The 13387-nt window shown below is 40.9% G+C and overlaps 1 protein-coding gene across 2 annotated transcripts in view; it reads left to right on the forward strand.

The window, feature by feature from the left end:
* Positions 1 to 2285: 2285 nt before the first annotated feature.
* Positions 2286 to 13387, forward strand: part of SLC2A9 (solute carrier family 2 member 9) — a 119445-nt gene continuing 108343 nt past the window's right edge. Inside the window, exons 1-2 of one of the 2 annotated variants that reach the window (XM_087875263.1) lie at positions 2286 to 2522; positions 10160 to 10258. In XM_087875263.1, coding sequence (XP_087731389.1) covers positions 2472 to 2522; positions 10160 to 10258 — 150 coding nt within the window. In that variant the 5' untranslated portion in view covers positions 2286 to 2471. The remainder of the gene's footprint in view (positions 2523 to 10159; positions 10259 to 13387) is intronic. The other variant, XM_087875264.1, reaches the window with a different exon arrangement.

Here is a 13387-nt window from a genome sequence, read left to right on the forward strand (position 1 = left end):
AGCCTCGTTGCCAGGTGTTCTTTGGAGGGAGCCCCGAGAGCGGCTGGCGAGGGGGATGGGCAGCAGTGGCGGGCAAGGCTAGTTCGCGGGGTGGCCGGGGGAGGGGGAGGCCAGACCCAGGCTCGGGCGGGGAGCCGGCTGCCTACCTGCCGAGCCTGGTGGCAGGATATGGCCCTCGGGCGTCTCTGCCTTCCAAATGCGCAGTTTCTTGGAAGCAATATGGAGAGTCTAAATATAAGGAGCAGAAATCTGTTGAGCGTAATCAGGGCTGGGAGACTGCCATGTTGGTTTTATGTCCAGCAGATGGCGCTGTTTTTCAATGTCTTTCAATGTTTTCCATGTTTTTACCTGTCACAGATGTGACATGTATATAATATAGGTATATAAAAACACGCCCATAGTCGAATGCAACGTTGTGTCAAAATTTGAAAGCAATCGGTGAAGAACTTTCGGATATGTGCGGTTATGTACAAACGGATATTTACATTTTTATTTATATAGATTATATTAAACTTACGGTATTATTTATATCAGACAAATTTAGTTTGCCATGTTTTTATATTGATTTATTGTTTTTGTCCCTGCTTTTAACTTTTCTTAGATTTTTAAAAAAAGGTTTTTAATTTTTTTAAAGCTTTTAATATAATTTTAGTTTTGTATTTTATGCTTTTAAATTCCTTGTATCCCATCCCTCTTATGGTCTTTGACCATAATAAAAGTTACTTTGATTTGATGACAAGGGCAACAGAAACTTCATAAAACCTGGAGCATTGATAATTTTCTTCAACATTCAGAATGTTGAAGAAATATTATAGGGTTTCATGCTTGAGCAGGGAGGTGGACTAGAAGATCTCCCAAGGTCCATTCCAACTCTGAATGTTGAGAATTCTGTTACATTAGCTCAGAATGTGAATATGAATTACGGTACTATTAGTTAACAGAGACCATTATAGTATACTCATTCCTCATTTAACTACCCATTTTCTGACCAACATGCACATATATGACCATATTTCATGTGCTTGACAACAATGCACACTGGAGTGAGAATAACATTGGGGTAGCTGTACAAGAGCACTTTATCTGAATGAGATGACAGCAACGAGACCTCCACAGTATTCTTATCGGCTATCTCTACACTATCCAATATGTATTTATTCTAGGGAAAAACTCCTTTGAGACATATTTGAAGGGAAATTGGGGCACCCCGGATCATTTCAATAACTCCTTTCTTTATCTTTCCTTTATTAATATGCTTTATAGGTCATAATGAAAGTTTTGTTGCAATTTTTTTCACAGATAAAGAACAATTTATTAGATATAATGTTGCTGGATTTTTTCATGATAGTAACTAAAAATCCATAGATAAAAGAATTAAGGGTGCCAGGCATGAGTAAAGTGGGAATTCCTCTTTTATTTTTATCTTTTAATTACAAGCACAATTACTGATAGTTAACACTAATAATAGAAACCAGTTACATTTCACTCCTTCCTCACCAATTTCTTTTGATTTTATGGAAGCTCTGATTTTCAGAGAGGTTAAGATTTGTTTTCCTTAACCCACTAATATTTAATGTATGACTTTACCTTTTCCTTGGGCTTTTAATTTCCTTGGTAGTAGTCAAGAAAGGGGAAATTGACACATCATCCAAAAGTGACCAACTTGAACTTTAAGTTTCTTGTTATCATTGATTGAAGCTTTCCACAAATTTAAAATTAAAAACTACCAAGGAAATTAAGAGTCAATTTTAAACTTGTTTGTGTGCTAACACATGCCATACGCTAAAAAAAAAATTCTTCTGGAAGTATCCACTGCCTCAATTTGAAACTCCCCAAATAATTTGGTTTTGTCAGAAAACTTGTCTACAGTCCACTTCTGATGTAAGATCTTTTATGTGGCACAACTCATTTTACATACACAAACCCGGAGGCCCACAAGAGGTCATTTCCTTAATTTAAATTGGAAGTGGAATCTGAGGAAAACACTTTTCTTTGTAAAGATGCACCACCCATCATTAGATAGCATTAGTATGATTTTTTATTTTATATTTCAGATTTTTTGGATTTGAAGAACAAGTGGCAGTTTGAATGCTCTTATGGTCTCTCTTTAAAGTGGCAAATTTTAGATGAATGAACAGGGATGTAGAAGCCAAGTGTAAAGTCGTTCTGACACGGGAACTCTTTTTCAAGTTGGGAGAATCCCAATCCTCTGGAGAAAACTCTCCCCCACCTGGCCAAGGTCCCCCGCAGGACAAGGCGGCGACTTGCCTTTCTCTACTCGGCTTTCCAGCAACCCGGGAACGGAGGCCTGCGACCTCTGCCTGGGCTCCAAGCCGCGCTCTTTCTTGTAGCTGGCGGCAACTGGCTCCGGGCTCCACCTTTTCGGCGCCCCGCCCGCATGCTGGGGCACAGGTAGAGGAGCTGGCAGTCGCGGGCGCCGACGCGCACCGAGGCCAGGGTAGCCGTCAAATATGGCCAACTTAGTGCCCCTCGTCGCAGCGCGTAGCCAACGAGGTAGAAACGTGAGTACCTAAACGCGAGCTCTCGGGGAAAGAGAGCCATCTTGCTCAGCAATTCACGTGGCTCGGCTGCACAGCGCAACCTGTGCGCGCCCGCTTCCTCGGAAGTGACCCATCCAGGACTCGCTCCCAAGAAAGCGGCGCCCGACGGTATTCGCCTTTCCCTGAGAAAGAAGCCAAGAGCTCCGACTTTGGCGACACAGTTGGAGTCTCCGGTGACAGGTGCCGCTCTTTCTTCCTTTGACCCGCAGGGTCGCCGCCTTCCTCTGCATGAGGCCGGAGTCTCTCAAATGCCAGGAAGGAGAAGAGCAGGCTTGGTGCCCGCTCGCACTCCGGGACGTAACGCTTTCCTGCCCTTTCGGAATCGCGGGACCGATTCCCGGGAAAACGGGGAGGTACCGTGATAGCCCATCTGGCACCCGCGTACGCCGGGGCAGGGGGGGAGAGTTTACAGTTGACCGGCGCTCAGGGAACTGGGTTTCTACCCTCCAGACAGAAACTGGGGGAGGAAGTTAAAAAGGGAGCAGAGAGAAGGGTGTTAGAGGGGTTAAAGGAGGGTTAGAGAGGGAGCAGCAAAGTTAAGAGAAATTTGGTACTGCACCTGTTGGTTTCATAGCTAAAAATACTACTCAACCTATAGTATTGGAGATCTCCAGGGAGATGATGTGGGTTATTAGTAGGGGGATGGAAAGGAGGAGAATGCAGCCCCGCAGCAGAATACAGGTAGTTGTGGACTTACAATAGATCATTTAGTGACCATTCAAAGTTACAATGGCACTGAAAAAAGTGACTTATGACCGTTTTTCACACTTACAACTGGTTGCAGCATCTCCATGGTCAAATGATCAAAATTCAGATGGTTGGCAACTAATTCATATTTATGATCATTGCAGTGTCCTGGGGGTGGTGGGTGGGTCATGTAATCAGCTTTTGTGAACTTCTGAACAAGCAAAATTAATGGGGAATCCAGATTCACTTAACAATGTTACTAACTTAACAAATGCAATGATTCACTTAACAACTTGGCAAGAAAAGTCGTAAAATTGGGCAAACTCACTTTACAAATGTTTCAATTAGCAACATAAAGTTTGGGCTCAGTTGTGATCGTAACTCGAGGACTCCCTGTACTGCCTTATAGTATTCTGTCTGCATTTTTCAGGGCACCAATGGTAGCCTGCGTCTTGCATCCCAGCCTGAATGGCAGCATGCCCCCGGCCCTTCATGTGAATGAAAATAGTACACCTCACCCACCCATCCATTCTAAAGCCTGGCAGGCTCTTTTACCCTCTAGCTTCATTTTCTGCAGCCCTAGCTCCCATCTCTCCCTCCTAGGTCCCATCCAAGGGTCATTGTTGGAGAGGGGATCTGGCTAGGCCTAATCATTCTTAAGTGGAGTGGGTATACATGTATTGTCAGCCCTAAAAGTGGCCTAGTCTCTGTATTACAAGACCTATTGCTTTTGCTCAGATCTCTCAAGAATTCACCATTTTGGCCTTGCAAAAGCCACCCCAGATCCTTCCCACATAAACTCCATTGGGGGTTCGACTAGAAGCGTCACGGCGAGGCAGTCGGGGATTAGTGGGCTCTGAGGAGCTCCGCGAAATCCTGGGCTGACGAACCGCTGCAGAGGGGTCTTCAGACCGGATCTGTCCTGTAAGGACAGGGAAGAAAGAGTGGTACCTCGGAAGACCAAGAGGAACAGGCAAGTTCCTCCGAGATCAGAGGAAATTCTCTCTGACTCTGCAGCGGGGGGGGGGGGGGAGGGGAATTACAACCGCCAGTAAGCTGGGGCAACCGGACCAAGCACTGTGCAGGAGAGGAGAATTGAATGGAATATTGATGCTGGGTGAGTGACATCTAACTCATAGGCAGAAAGAAAAAAAAAGAGGATTTTAAAAATAATTGTAAATGTCCTGGCACTATAACAGCGGCTAACAGTGGGAAAGGACAGAAGAAGATTAAGGCGGAAGTTATAAAGTGACAAAACTCGATCAAAAAATTGTGGGTTTTTTTTTTTTATTTTTTTTATTTAAGTATTTGGAGAACTTTAAAAAAAATTAGAAGAATTAAGAACCCGAAAAGATCCTTCTTAAATTTGGGAACTTTAAAGGGTGGAAGGTTAAAGAATGAAGAAAAACCTGTAATAGAAAGGACTGGTTAATGACTTTAAATTGAAACTAAATTGGAATGTAACGTGGAATTTGGACTATGCAAATCTGGACTGAATTTTAAATTGATTTGATGCATATATAAGGTGAAAAAGAAGAAGAAGAAAAATTAAATAAGTAAAACCTGTTTAAAGTGGACTGCAAACAAAATGGATACCTTTTAAGCTTGTTGATTGTAATAGTGGATTGTAGAGAGCCATCTTCAGGAGAAAAAAATATTACAACACTGAATCTTTGTTTTGAAAAAAAAAACTTGGACTTTGAAAGGGATAACAGCATGTGAGAATTTTTAAGGAGGCTTTGTTTGTTCACAAGTGTTTTGGCTTTGAGGGAAAAAAAAGAGGATTACAACATAACTTCAATTGAAATAATATCAACCTAGAAAGAACAAAATGGTGCAGGAACTTAAGGAAATTATGAAAACGATGTACTTATCATTGAAAATGGAAATAAGGGAAATGACCACAATGTTGCATGGAAAATTGAAACTTGATGACCAAAAAATTGACTTAGGATACACTCAAGCTGACAAAGAAATAACTAATGAGAAGCAAGAAAAAGAGACTGACAATAAAGAAGAAGACAAAGATAAGGAGATTGATTATGGAAAATTAAATGATTATGTGGGTAGTAATAATAAAAAGGAGAACTTTAAAAATTACATTGGGATTAACAATGGAAGGAATAAAAAGGAAAAGAAAGAAAGAAAAAAGGGTAGAATAGAAAGAATATAAAAAACTTAAATGATTACACTGGGATTATCAGTGAGAACGTAAGAAAAAGGGAAAAGGGATGGAAAAGAATGGGAAAGACAGCAAAATAGAAGAGTTTATGATTTTAAAAAACAAAATGATTATACTGGGATTAACTGGAAAGATAAGAAAAAGGGAAAAGAGAGTTCAGGATTTTAAAATACAAAAGAAAAGAAAGGGAAAGAAAAATAAAATAAAATATAAAGATAGAAGGGAGAAAAAAATGGAAGAGGAATATGGGGTAAATGAAATGAATACTAGAGAAAAGATGAAATTGTATTTTTAATGAAGTGATTTTAAACTATATGAATGTATGATGAATGTAATAATTGGAATATTTTTAATTAATGAAGGGGACTATAATAACGAAGTCTTAATTACATATTTGGAATTTAACTAAATAAGAAAAGAAAGCTGAAATTGGATTATGAATTAATTAGATATAATTAACTTTTTTATAAAAATGTTGAAGTGTATTATTTGGAACAGTTGATAAAGAAAAAATTATTTTGAGATTGGAACAGGAGATTTTAAGAAAATAATTAGGAATTGTATTATGTTGTATGAATTTAAATTTATGGGTACTGGAGTAAGATTGATAATTGATTTTTTTATTGAATATGTTTAACTAATTAGTGAAATTATGATAAATGGGTTATTTTTAAAATAAGAGATAAGAATATAAATAATTGATGAAGTAATAGAATGATGATAATAAATTATTTAAGTCAATATGAAGAAATGATAAAAGGTGGGGATGTTTAAGAATTGAAAATAAGACTCAGAAATAAGAAGTTTAATATATGAAATTATAATAGTCGGAACATTTGGGTTAAGATAGATATTTAATTGGTTTTTACTAATATGTTGAATTGTATTATTTGGAATAGTTGATAAAAGAATCATTGGTGATTAGAATAAGAGAATTTAAAGAAATAATTGGGGATTGTACTATGTTATGTGAATTTAAATTTGGGGTTCAAATTTTAAGGCGGGAAAAGAAAAACTGAACTATAATAGGATGAGAAGTTAAGATGAAGGGTAATATTGGTTTCTTAAAATTAGAGAGAATAAATGATATGAGAAAAATTGAACATATAAAATTGTGTTAAAGATGAACAAAAATCTGTACAAATTTAAGACCAGGCCAATATTCTGTTCAGAAAAGATGTATTATATGTTTGGGGGTTTAAAAAATAAAAAAAAAACTTTATTAAAAAAATAAACTCCGTTGGGGATCTAAATGACACTCCAATTCTCTTCACTTCAATTCCCTTCATTTTCAGTTTTACATAAAAATGAATCTATATTATGAAAGGTGAAATCATATAGGTGTTCTGTCCTTTTTCTCAGTTTTTGGGGGCAGTAGTTGCTGAGGAAGTGAGGCCTGATAAATCCCAGATTCAGAAAGCATGCTTTAAAGCAGAGGCAAACAGCATTATTCCATGGGAGAGCTATGCTTTATCTTTTCTATTTTCTTCCAACTATGGAAGAAACTTCTTTCTTTGGGGAGTGTCAGGGTCTCCCGGCTGAGCAAGGATATGGGTAGTAATGCAGCAATGTTACTGGAAGAGCAGAAAGAACTATAGATAGTTCTCAATTTACAACCATTTGTTTTAGTGACTGTTCAAAGCTACCATGGCACTGAAAAAAGTAACTTATGACTGATTTTCACTTACAACTGTTGTAGCATCCTCATAGTCTCGTGAACAAAATTCAGGCGCTGGGGAACTGGGCATGTGTTTATGACAGTTGCAGTGTCCTGAGGTCATGTGATCACCATTTGTAAGCTTCTCAGCTGGCTTCTGACAAGCAAAGTCAGTGGGGAAAGCCAGATTCACTTAACAACTATAGTGATTCAATTAACAACTGGTAGCAAATAAGGTCATACAATGGGCATAAAATGGGCATCACTTGTCTTGTTTAACAACAGAAATGTTGGGCTCAATTGTGATTGTAAGTTGAGGACTATCTGTAGTTAGACTAGAAAGTATTTCCCAGATCTGCTTTTGTATCCATTGCTATTTTGTATACTTTGATGGCAAAAGCCCTCATACTGGAAAAGAAATTGGGTAGTGTATGAGCTGTGGTGGCATAGTGGTTGCAGTATTGCAGGCTATTTCTGCCTACTGCCTGCAATTTGGCAGTTCAAATCTCACCAGCTCAGGGTTGACTCAGCCTTCCATCCTTCTGAGGTCGGTAAAATGAGGACCCAAACTGTTGGGGGTAATATGCTGACTCTGTAAGCCACTTAGACAGGGCTGTAGAGCACTGTAAAGCGGTATATAAGTCTAAGTGCTATTGCCATTGTTGTAAAAATAGGCTGGGGATCTAAACAAGTTGTCTAAACATCCCCATTTACTAATTACAGATTCTCCCTAGGTTCATTCAATCAATTTTTCAGCTTAAAACTTTGGTACTAAGTGAAATTAAAGAGTCTTGAATTAAGAGAGACCTGGTTCAGTGCTAAATGCAATAACAATATGGCCTTTGCTTAAATGACTGCAGAAGAGGAAAGCCCAAGAAAACTTATTGTTCCGCTTTTTGTGAAGCTTTTCTGACTAGGACATTTCTCCTCCGGCTTTGTTGAATTGTCTACAGCATTTTCCATTGCATCAAAATGTAGCTGATATGCAACTCAGTCTTGCCCTCAACTGTTAGAAGGTCAAGGGCTGAATGAGGCCATAAAATACTTAAATTAGGTAAGAGAGAAATATGTCTTCTTGGACAAGACTTGGATAGGATTGTACTCTCCTTGAAAAACCTTGTTTCTTATTTGAGCAGCTTGAGTTTTCAACTTTGAAGAGAGGGAAACATGCAAAAAGATGTAGCTTTGATAAATTGGGCACCTACATTTCTGGAAGCTGCCATTAGTTAAATTTTCACACCCAACCTACAGTAGCTGTGTTACTAGTTTGTTTCTGGGGTCAGTTTATAATGCTGATAAATGGTATTTGTTTACTTGCTTATTTTTCTTACTGTCGTAGACTAGATTGCTATATGATGGCATAGAACAGTAATGGCTAACTTTTTCTGGACCAAGTACCCAAAGCATGCATGCCCCAAATCCCCAAAATGCAATGCGTGTGCGGCCCCTGCACATGCACCCCATCCCTGAGCATGCACATGCAGCCCCTGCGCATGCGTCCCATCCCCACACATACATGAGTGCCCCACGCATGCATGTCCTACACATGCACGCCCCCTGCACACAACCTGTCCCCCCACGCATGCGCGCACTCCCCCCAGGCCCCCACACATACGCAGCAGAGACCCAAAGACCAGCTGGCCAATGGGAGGCGCACGCACATGCGCGGCGGAGCTAAACTGGGGCGCCTGCTCACATGCCTACAGAGAGGGTGCTGCATGCCACCTCTGGCACACGTGCCATAGGTTCGCCATCACGGGCATAGAACATAAGGATTTTTCATATTTTTCTGTTTTTCTAACATGCAGTCTTTGCCAAATTCATATTCAGTAGTCTTTATTACAGGTAAGAATTTTTGCCTGGGCTTGTTGACTAAAAGATGGAATAATCCTAAGGAAATGGGTAGAATACCTTACTGGGATTCATATCCAAAATAGAAGTGTGTATGTGTACCAGGTACATACAGTACTTACGCAAATGTAATTACTTTAGAGACTGAACCAGGAAATCTGTGATTCAAATTTTTGCTACAAGGATCTGTGTTTCAAGAAAGCAGTGCACCCTTTCCTATAAGCCTAATTATCTATCTTCTGTTTACATGAATATCCAATGGGTAATAATCAAATAATCATTCGATGTCAAGGATGACATGTAGAATATGGCAATTCATTATTTTTTGTAATTGTAAATAGGTAATTTAAGTCTGGCTATTTTTAGAAGTTTATCCCGTTCTGTTTTGTTTTAATGAGACCCATTACTGTACAAAGAGTTCTATAATTGCTCTAGATTTTGACTAGGAGAGAATGACACTTGTTCATGCTATCTAGAAGTGAGGGGATTTGTATATGTGAGCATTAGATTGTGTGGAGGCTGGCCAAAATTATTAAAAAGTGAATTGTTACAAGTTGGTGCACTTGCTGGAAACTTTTTTCCTTAAGAATTTAAAAAAAATAAGAAAATGATTCTCTGTAAATGATTAAGAAAAATGTTATAGAGAAGTCACTCATGAAATGAATCAACAGCATATTTCAGGAATTCTGATCCTGATTTATATTTCAACTTTTCCCATATCTTGCACCCCAAGTACAACTCCAAGAATTTCCAGCTGCCCATCATGGACAACACCTGAATTGATTTTTTTGGAGAACTATAGATTTAGATCACGGGTGTCAAACTTGCCACGTCATATTGCTGTCACATGATGTTTTGAGACGTTTTCCCCATTCACGGAACTGGGTTGGATGTGTCATGTGTGTGACGCATCCAGCCCGCGGGCCACCATTTGACACCCCTGACTTAGACCATCAGCAGTTCTTCAAGCTGGAGAAGCTGGAGAAAGCTGGTATAAACAGAATAGACAGGTTGCTCAATTTCTTAGGTACCTCCTAAGAAATTGTTCTATTTTAGTTCCCTAATTAAATACATTTTCATATAAATTCCTTAAGAAAGACAATTTCTCTCTGATTTTGGTTTAGAAAAATAAGATTTTCCAATCTGTATTTCTGCAAGTAGTGTTTACTTGTAATTTCTGTTGTTTCTCTGTACTCTAACAGTGTTCTCTTTTCATTTCAGGACTGGTCTATTAGTCTTATAACAGCATCTTTGGCTGGAGCCTTTGGATCCTCCTTCCTCTATGGTTACAATCTCTCTGTGGTGAATGCTCCGACTGTGGTGAGAAAATGATTTTTTAAAGTCTAAAATTGGTTTGGTACAGCAATGGGATGTAGTAACAGAAAGTTTTTGCAGGATTGGTCTACACTTGTCCTGTGTTCCTTGTTTCTTTGTCCAGCTGTAAATTGGCTCTTTCTCAGCAGAAGAGGAATGAAGATGTTTTCAGGCAGTGGTGGGATTCAAATAATTTAACAACCAGTTCGCCTAGGGTCAGGTTGGCCGTCATGGGAGGCATGGCCCATCCCCGTCTTCCAGCTCTGCCACACATGTGGGACGGGCCTCCTACGATGGCCAACCTGACCTGGGTGAACCAGTTGTTAAATTACACACACACCCACTATCAAAGTGGATCCTGGGCGCTGCACTGCAATGGAGAAATTGCACGAGGGAAGGAGGAGGAGCAGGGAGAAGAAATAAGGAAAGCAGCCTCCTCCTTCCCTTTTGCCGTCTACTCCATTGCCCATTTCTCCATTGCAGTGCAGCACCGTGCCATGGAGCTTGCCCCACCCACAACCGCCCAGATGCCCTCGCTTCTCCCAAGAAAGATGGTCAAAGAAAGAGGATTCCATCACGTGCTGAATGCCGTAATTAAGCCATGGCTTCCTAAGATGCCACCTCTGTCACTGGATAAAGTGAGGAGGGCAAATCAAGGCAACTCCAGCCCAAACAAAGTGAAAGAAGAAGAAACGCAAGAGCAGCGCCGCCTGCATCTCTTTTCTGCCCCCAAACAGTGCACTTCTCCTAAAGGCCTCTAGTTTGATGCGCCTGCCCACTCTGCCTCTTTCTGCAGTGCCTCTCCCATGCCTGTGTTCAGGGAGGGAGGGAATGATAAAAGAGGTGGCCATCTTGGGCTCCCTTGCTGGGGCTGTGCATGTGCAAGCAAGGGGGGAGGGAGGCAAGCCAAGGCTGTGGTAAGGGAGTGACTTGTTCCTTTGCGGAAGTGGTGGGAAAGGGAAGCAGCCGGGCTGCTGCTGCTTTTCATTGGGGTTCATGGAGCGAGATGGGATTCCTCTTGCTGTCTCTTCTCCCCTCCTAAGTGCCATGGCACTTAGCCAACTGCAATTTGGAGGTGGCAGGTGGAGAGGGGTCGGGTTGGGTCGGGGAGGAAGGCTATTCAGTCAGTTCTCTGAACTCCACAAAAATTTAGCTACCAGTTCTACTGAACCGGTGAGAACCGGCTGAATCCCACTACTGTTTTCAGGCAATTGATTAAATTCTCTGGAGTAATGATTATATAATTTCAAAAGGGTTTTTTATTAATTGTTCATTTTTATCTACACTTAATATATTATTGGCAGTCATTATCTTTTTAAGTGAGAACATACCATCTTGAAGTAATTAATATATCTCACAATTGGTATTTTTTTATTTCCCCTTTTTAAATTTAATAAAGAACAAGCGGGAATCTATTCCTTCAGTGGAAGCACTATTCTTGTATTTCTGATTTTACTTTTCCTTGCTTGGTTAATTTGCATAAGACTGCATAGTTACATCCATATATGGTTATCCTTGTTTTTATACAGGTAGTCCTCGAATTATGACAGTTCACTTAGCGACAGTTCAAAGTTGTGTCTCCCTCCCCCCAGTACTTATGACACAGACCTGTAGTTACGAACGTTGCAGCACCATGGCAGTCATTCACCCTTATGACTGACCACAGAGACATTGCAATATTCCCCCTGTCTATTTCCACCCCCAGGGACCTAAAAGACACTGGTCATGCTATGCTAGCCCACTGGCTCTTTCCCACCCCATTACCAATTGATTGCTCACTTACCTTTTGATGATCCAGAGTTCTAGAACAGGCTGACCGCTCCTTCTCTCTCCTCAAGTGAGCTGTCTCCTCTCCAGCCTCTCTGCTGTGGGGTTTGTGCGGCAGCATGGTGCGGAGCGGTGAGAGTAAAGGCAGAGCAGGACAAATACACCCTGCTCAGCTTGGCTGACTTACCAATGCTGCTTGTGCAGGATGCCTGATCTGCTTCTTTTTTTTGCAAAGGGATGGAGGGCTTCAAGCAGTACGAGATTGTTTCTCTTGAAACCTTCCATCCCTTTGTAAAAGCTTTTGGCGCAGAGTAAAGAAACCTTTGGGGCATGGTCTCATGGTCCTTCAGGCTTCTCTTCTCCAAGCCAAAAGCTTTTGCAGAGGGACGGAAGGTTTCAAGCAGTGCAAGATCACTCCTCCGAAGGCTTCCATTCTTTTGCAAAACCTTTTGGCATGGAGAAGAGAAGCCTTTGGGAGCTTGGTCTTGTACTCCTTCAGACTGCCCAGCACTCCAAAAGTGAATCTGGTGTCCTGCACAGGTAGCTTGGTGAATCAGCTAAGCTGAGCAGGGCAGGCTCCTCCTGCTCTGCCTCTGCTCTCACTGCTTCACTTTTGGAGTGCCCTGAGCAGACAAAGAAACTATGGCAGAGAAGCTGGAGGGGACAGCTTGCTTGATTATCGAGATCTTTGAAAGGTAAGTGACCTGGTGGGGCAGGATAGGGGAGGAGGAAGCACGAGATATCTTAGTGGGTTGTGGGAGCCCTGGGTGGTCAGTAGCACTAGAGCCCCCATGGTCTTCCCCACCCTGAGATATCTCATGTGTACTTAACAACCTGTGCATTTGATTAGTGAATGCAATGGGTAAAGCAGGGAAGGATCACATTCATTTAACGTGATCTAATTAATGAATCCACAGGTTACAAATGTAATTGTCCGGCTCTATTATATTTGTAACTCTAGGATTACCTCTACCTGTTAACATTTTGGAAATAAAAGTCCATAAAGTGTGATGTGGTCAGTAAGCTTTACACATTATTGTAGCTGTAACAATAAATATTAGTGGGACAGGGAAATCAAGTTCCACGTGTTTCATCTTCTTTATAGACGAGCCATGGTGGCACAGTGGTTAGAGTGCAGTACTGCAGGCTACTTCTGCTGACTGCCAGCTGCCTGCAATTTGGCAGTTGAAATCTCACCAAGCTCACGGTTGACTCAGCTTTCCATCCTTGGCTAAAATGAGGACCCAAATTGTTGGGGGCAATATGCTGACTCTGTAAACACTTAAGAGAGCGCTGTAAAGCACTGTGAAGTGGTATATAAGTCTAAGTGCTATTGCTATTTATAGATACACTGAGTCCACACTTTGG

Source organism: Pantherophis guttatus, chromosome 8 (assembly GCF_059756535.1).
Source record: "Pantherophis guttatus breed Tessera chromosome 8, ASM5975653v1, whole genome shotgun sequence".
Taxonomy (NCBI): domain Eukaryota; kingdom Metazoa; phylum Chordata; class Lepidosauria; order Squamata; family Colubridae; genus Pantherophis; species Pantherophis guttatus.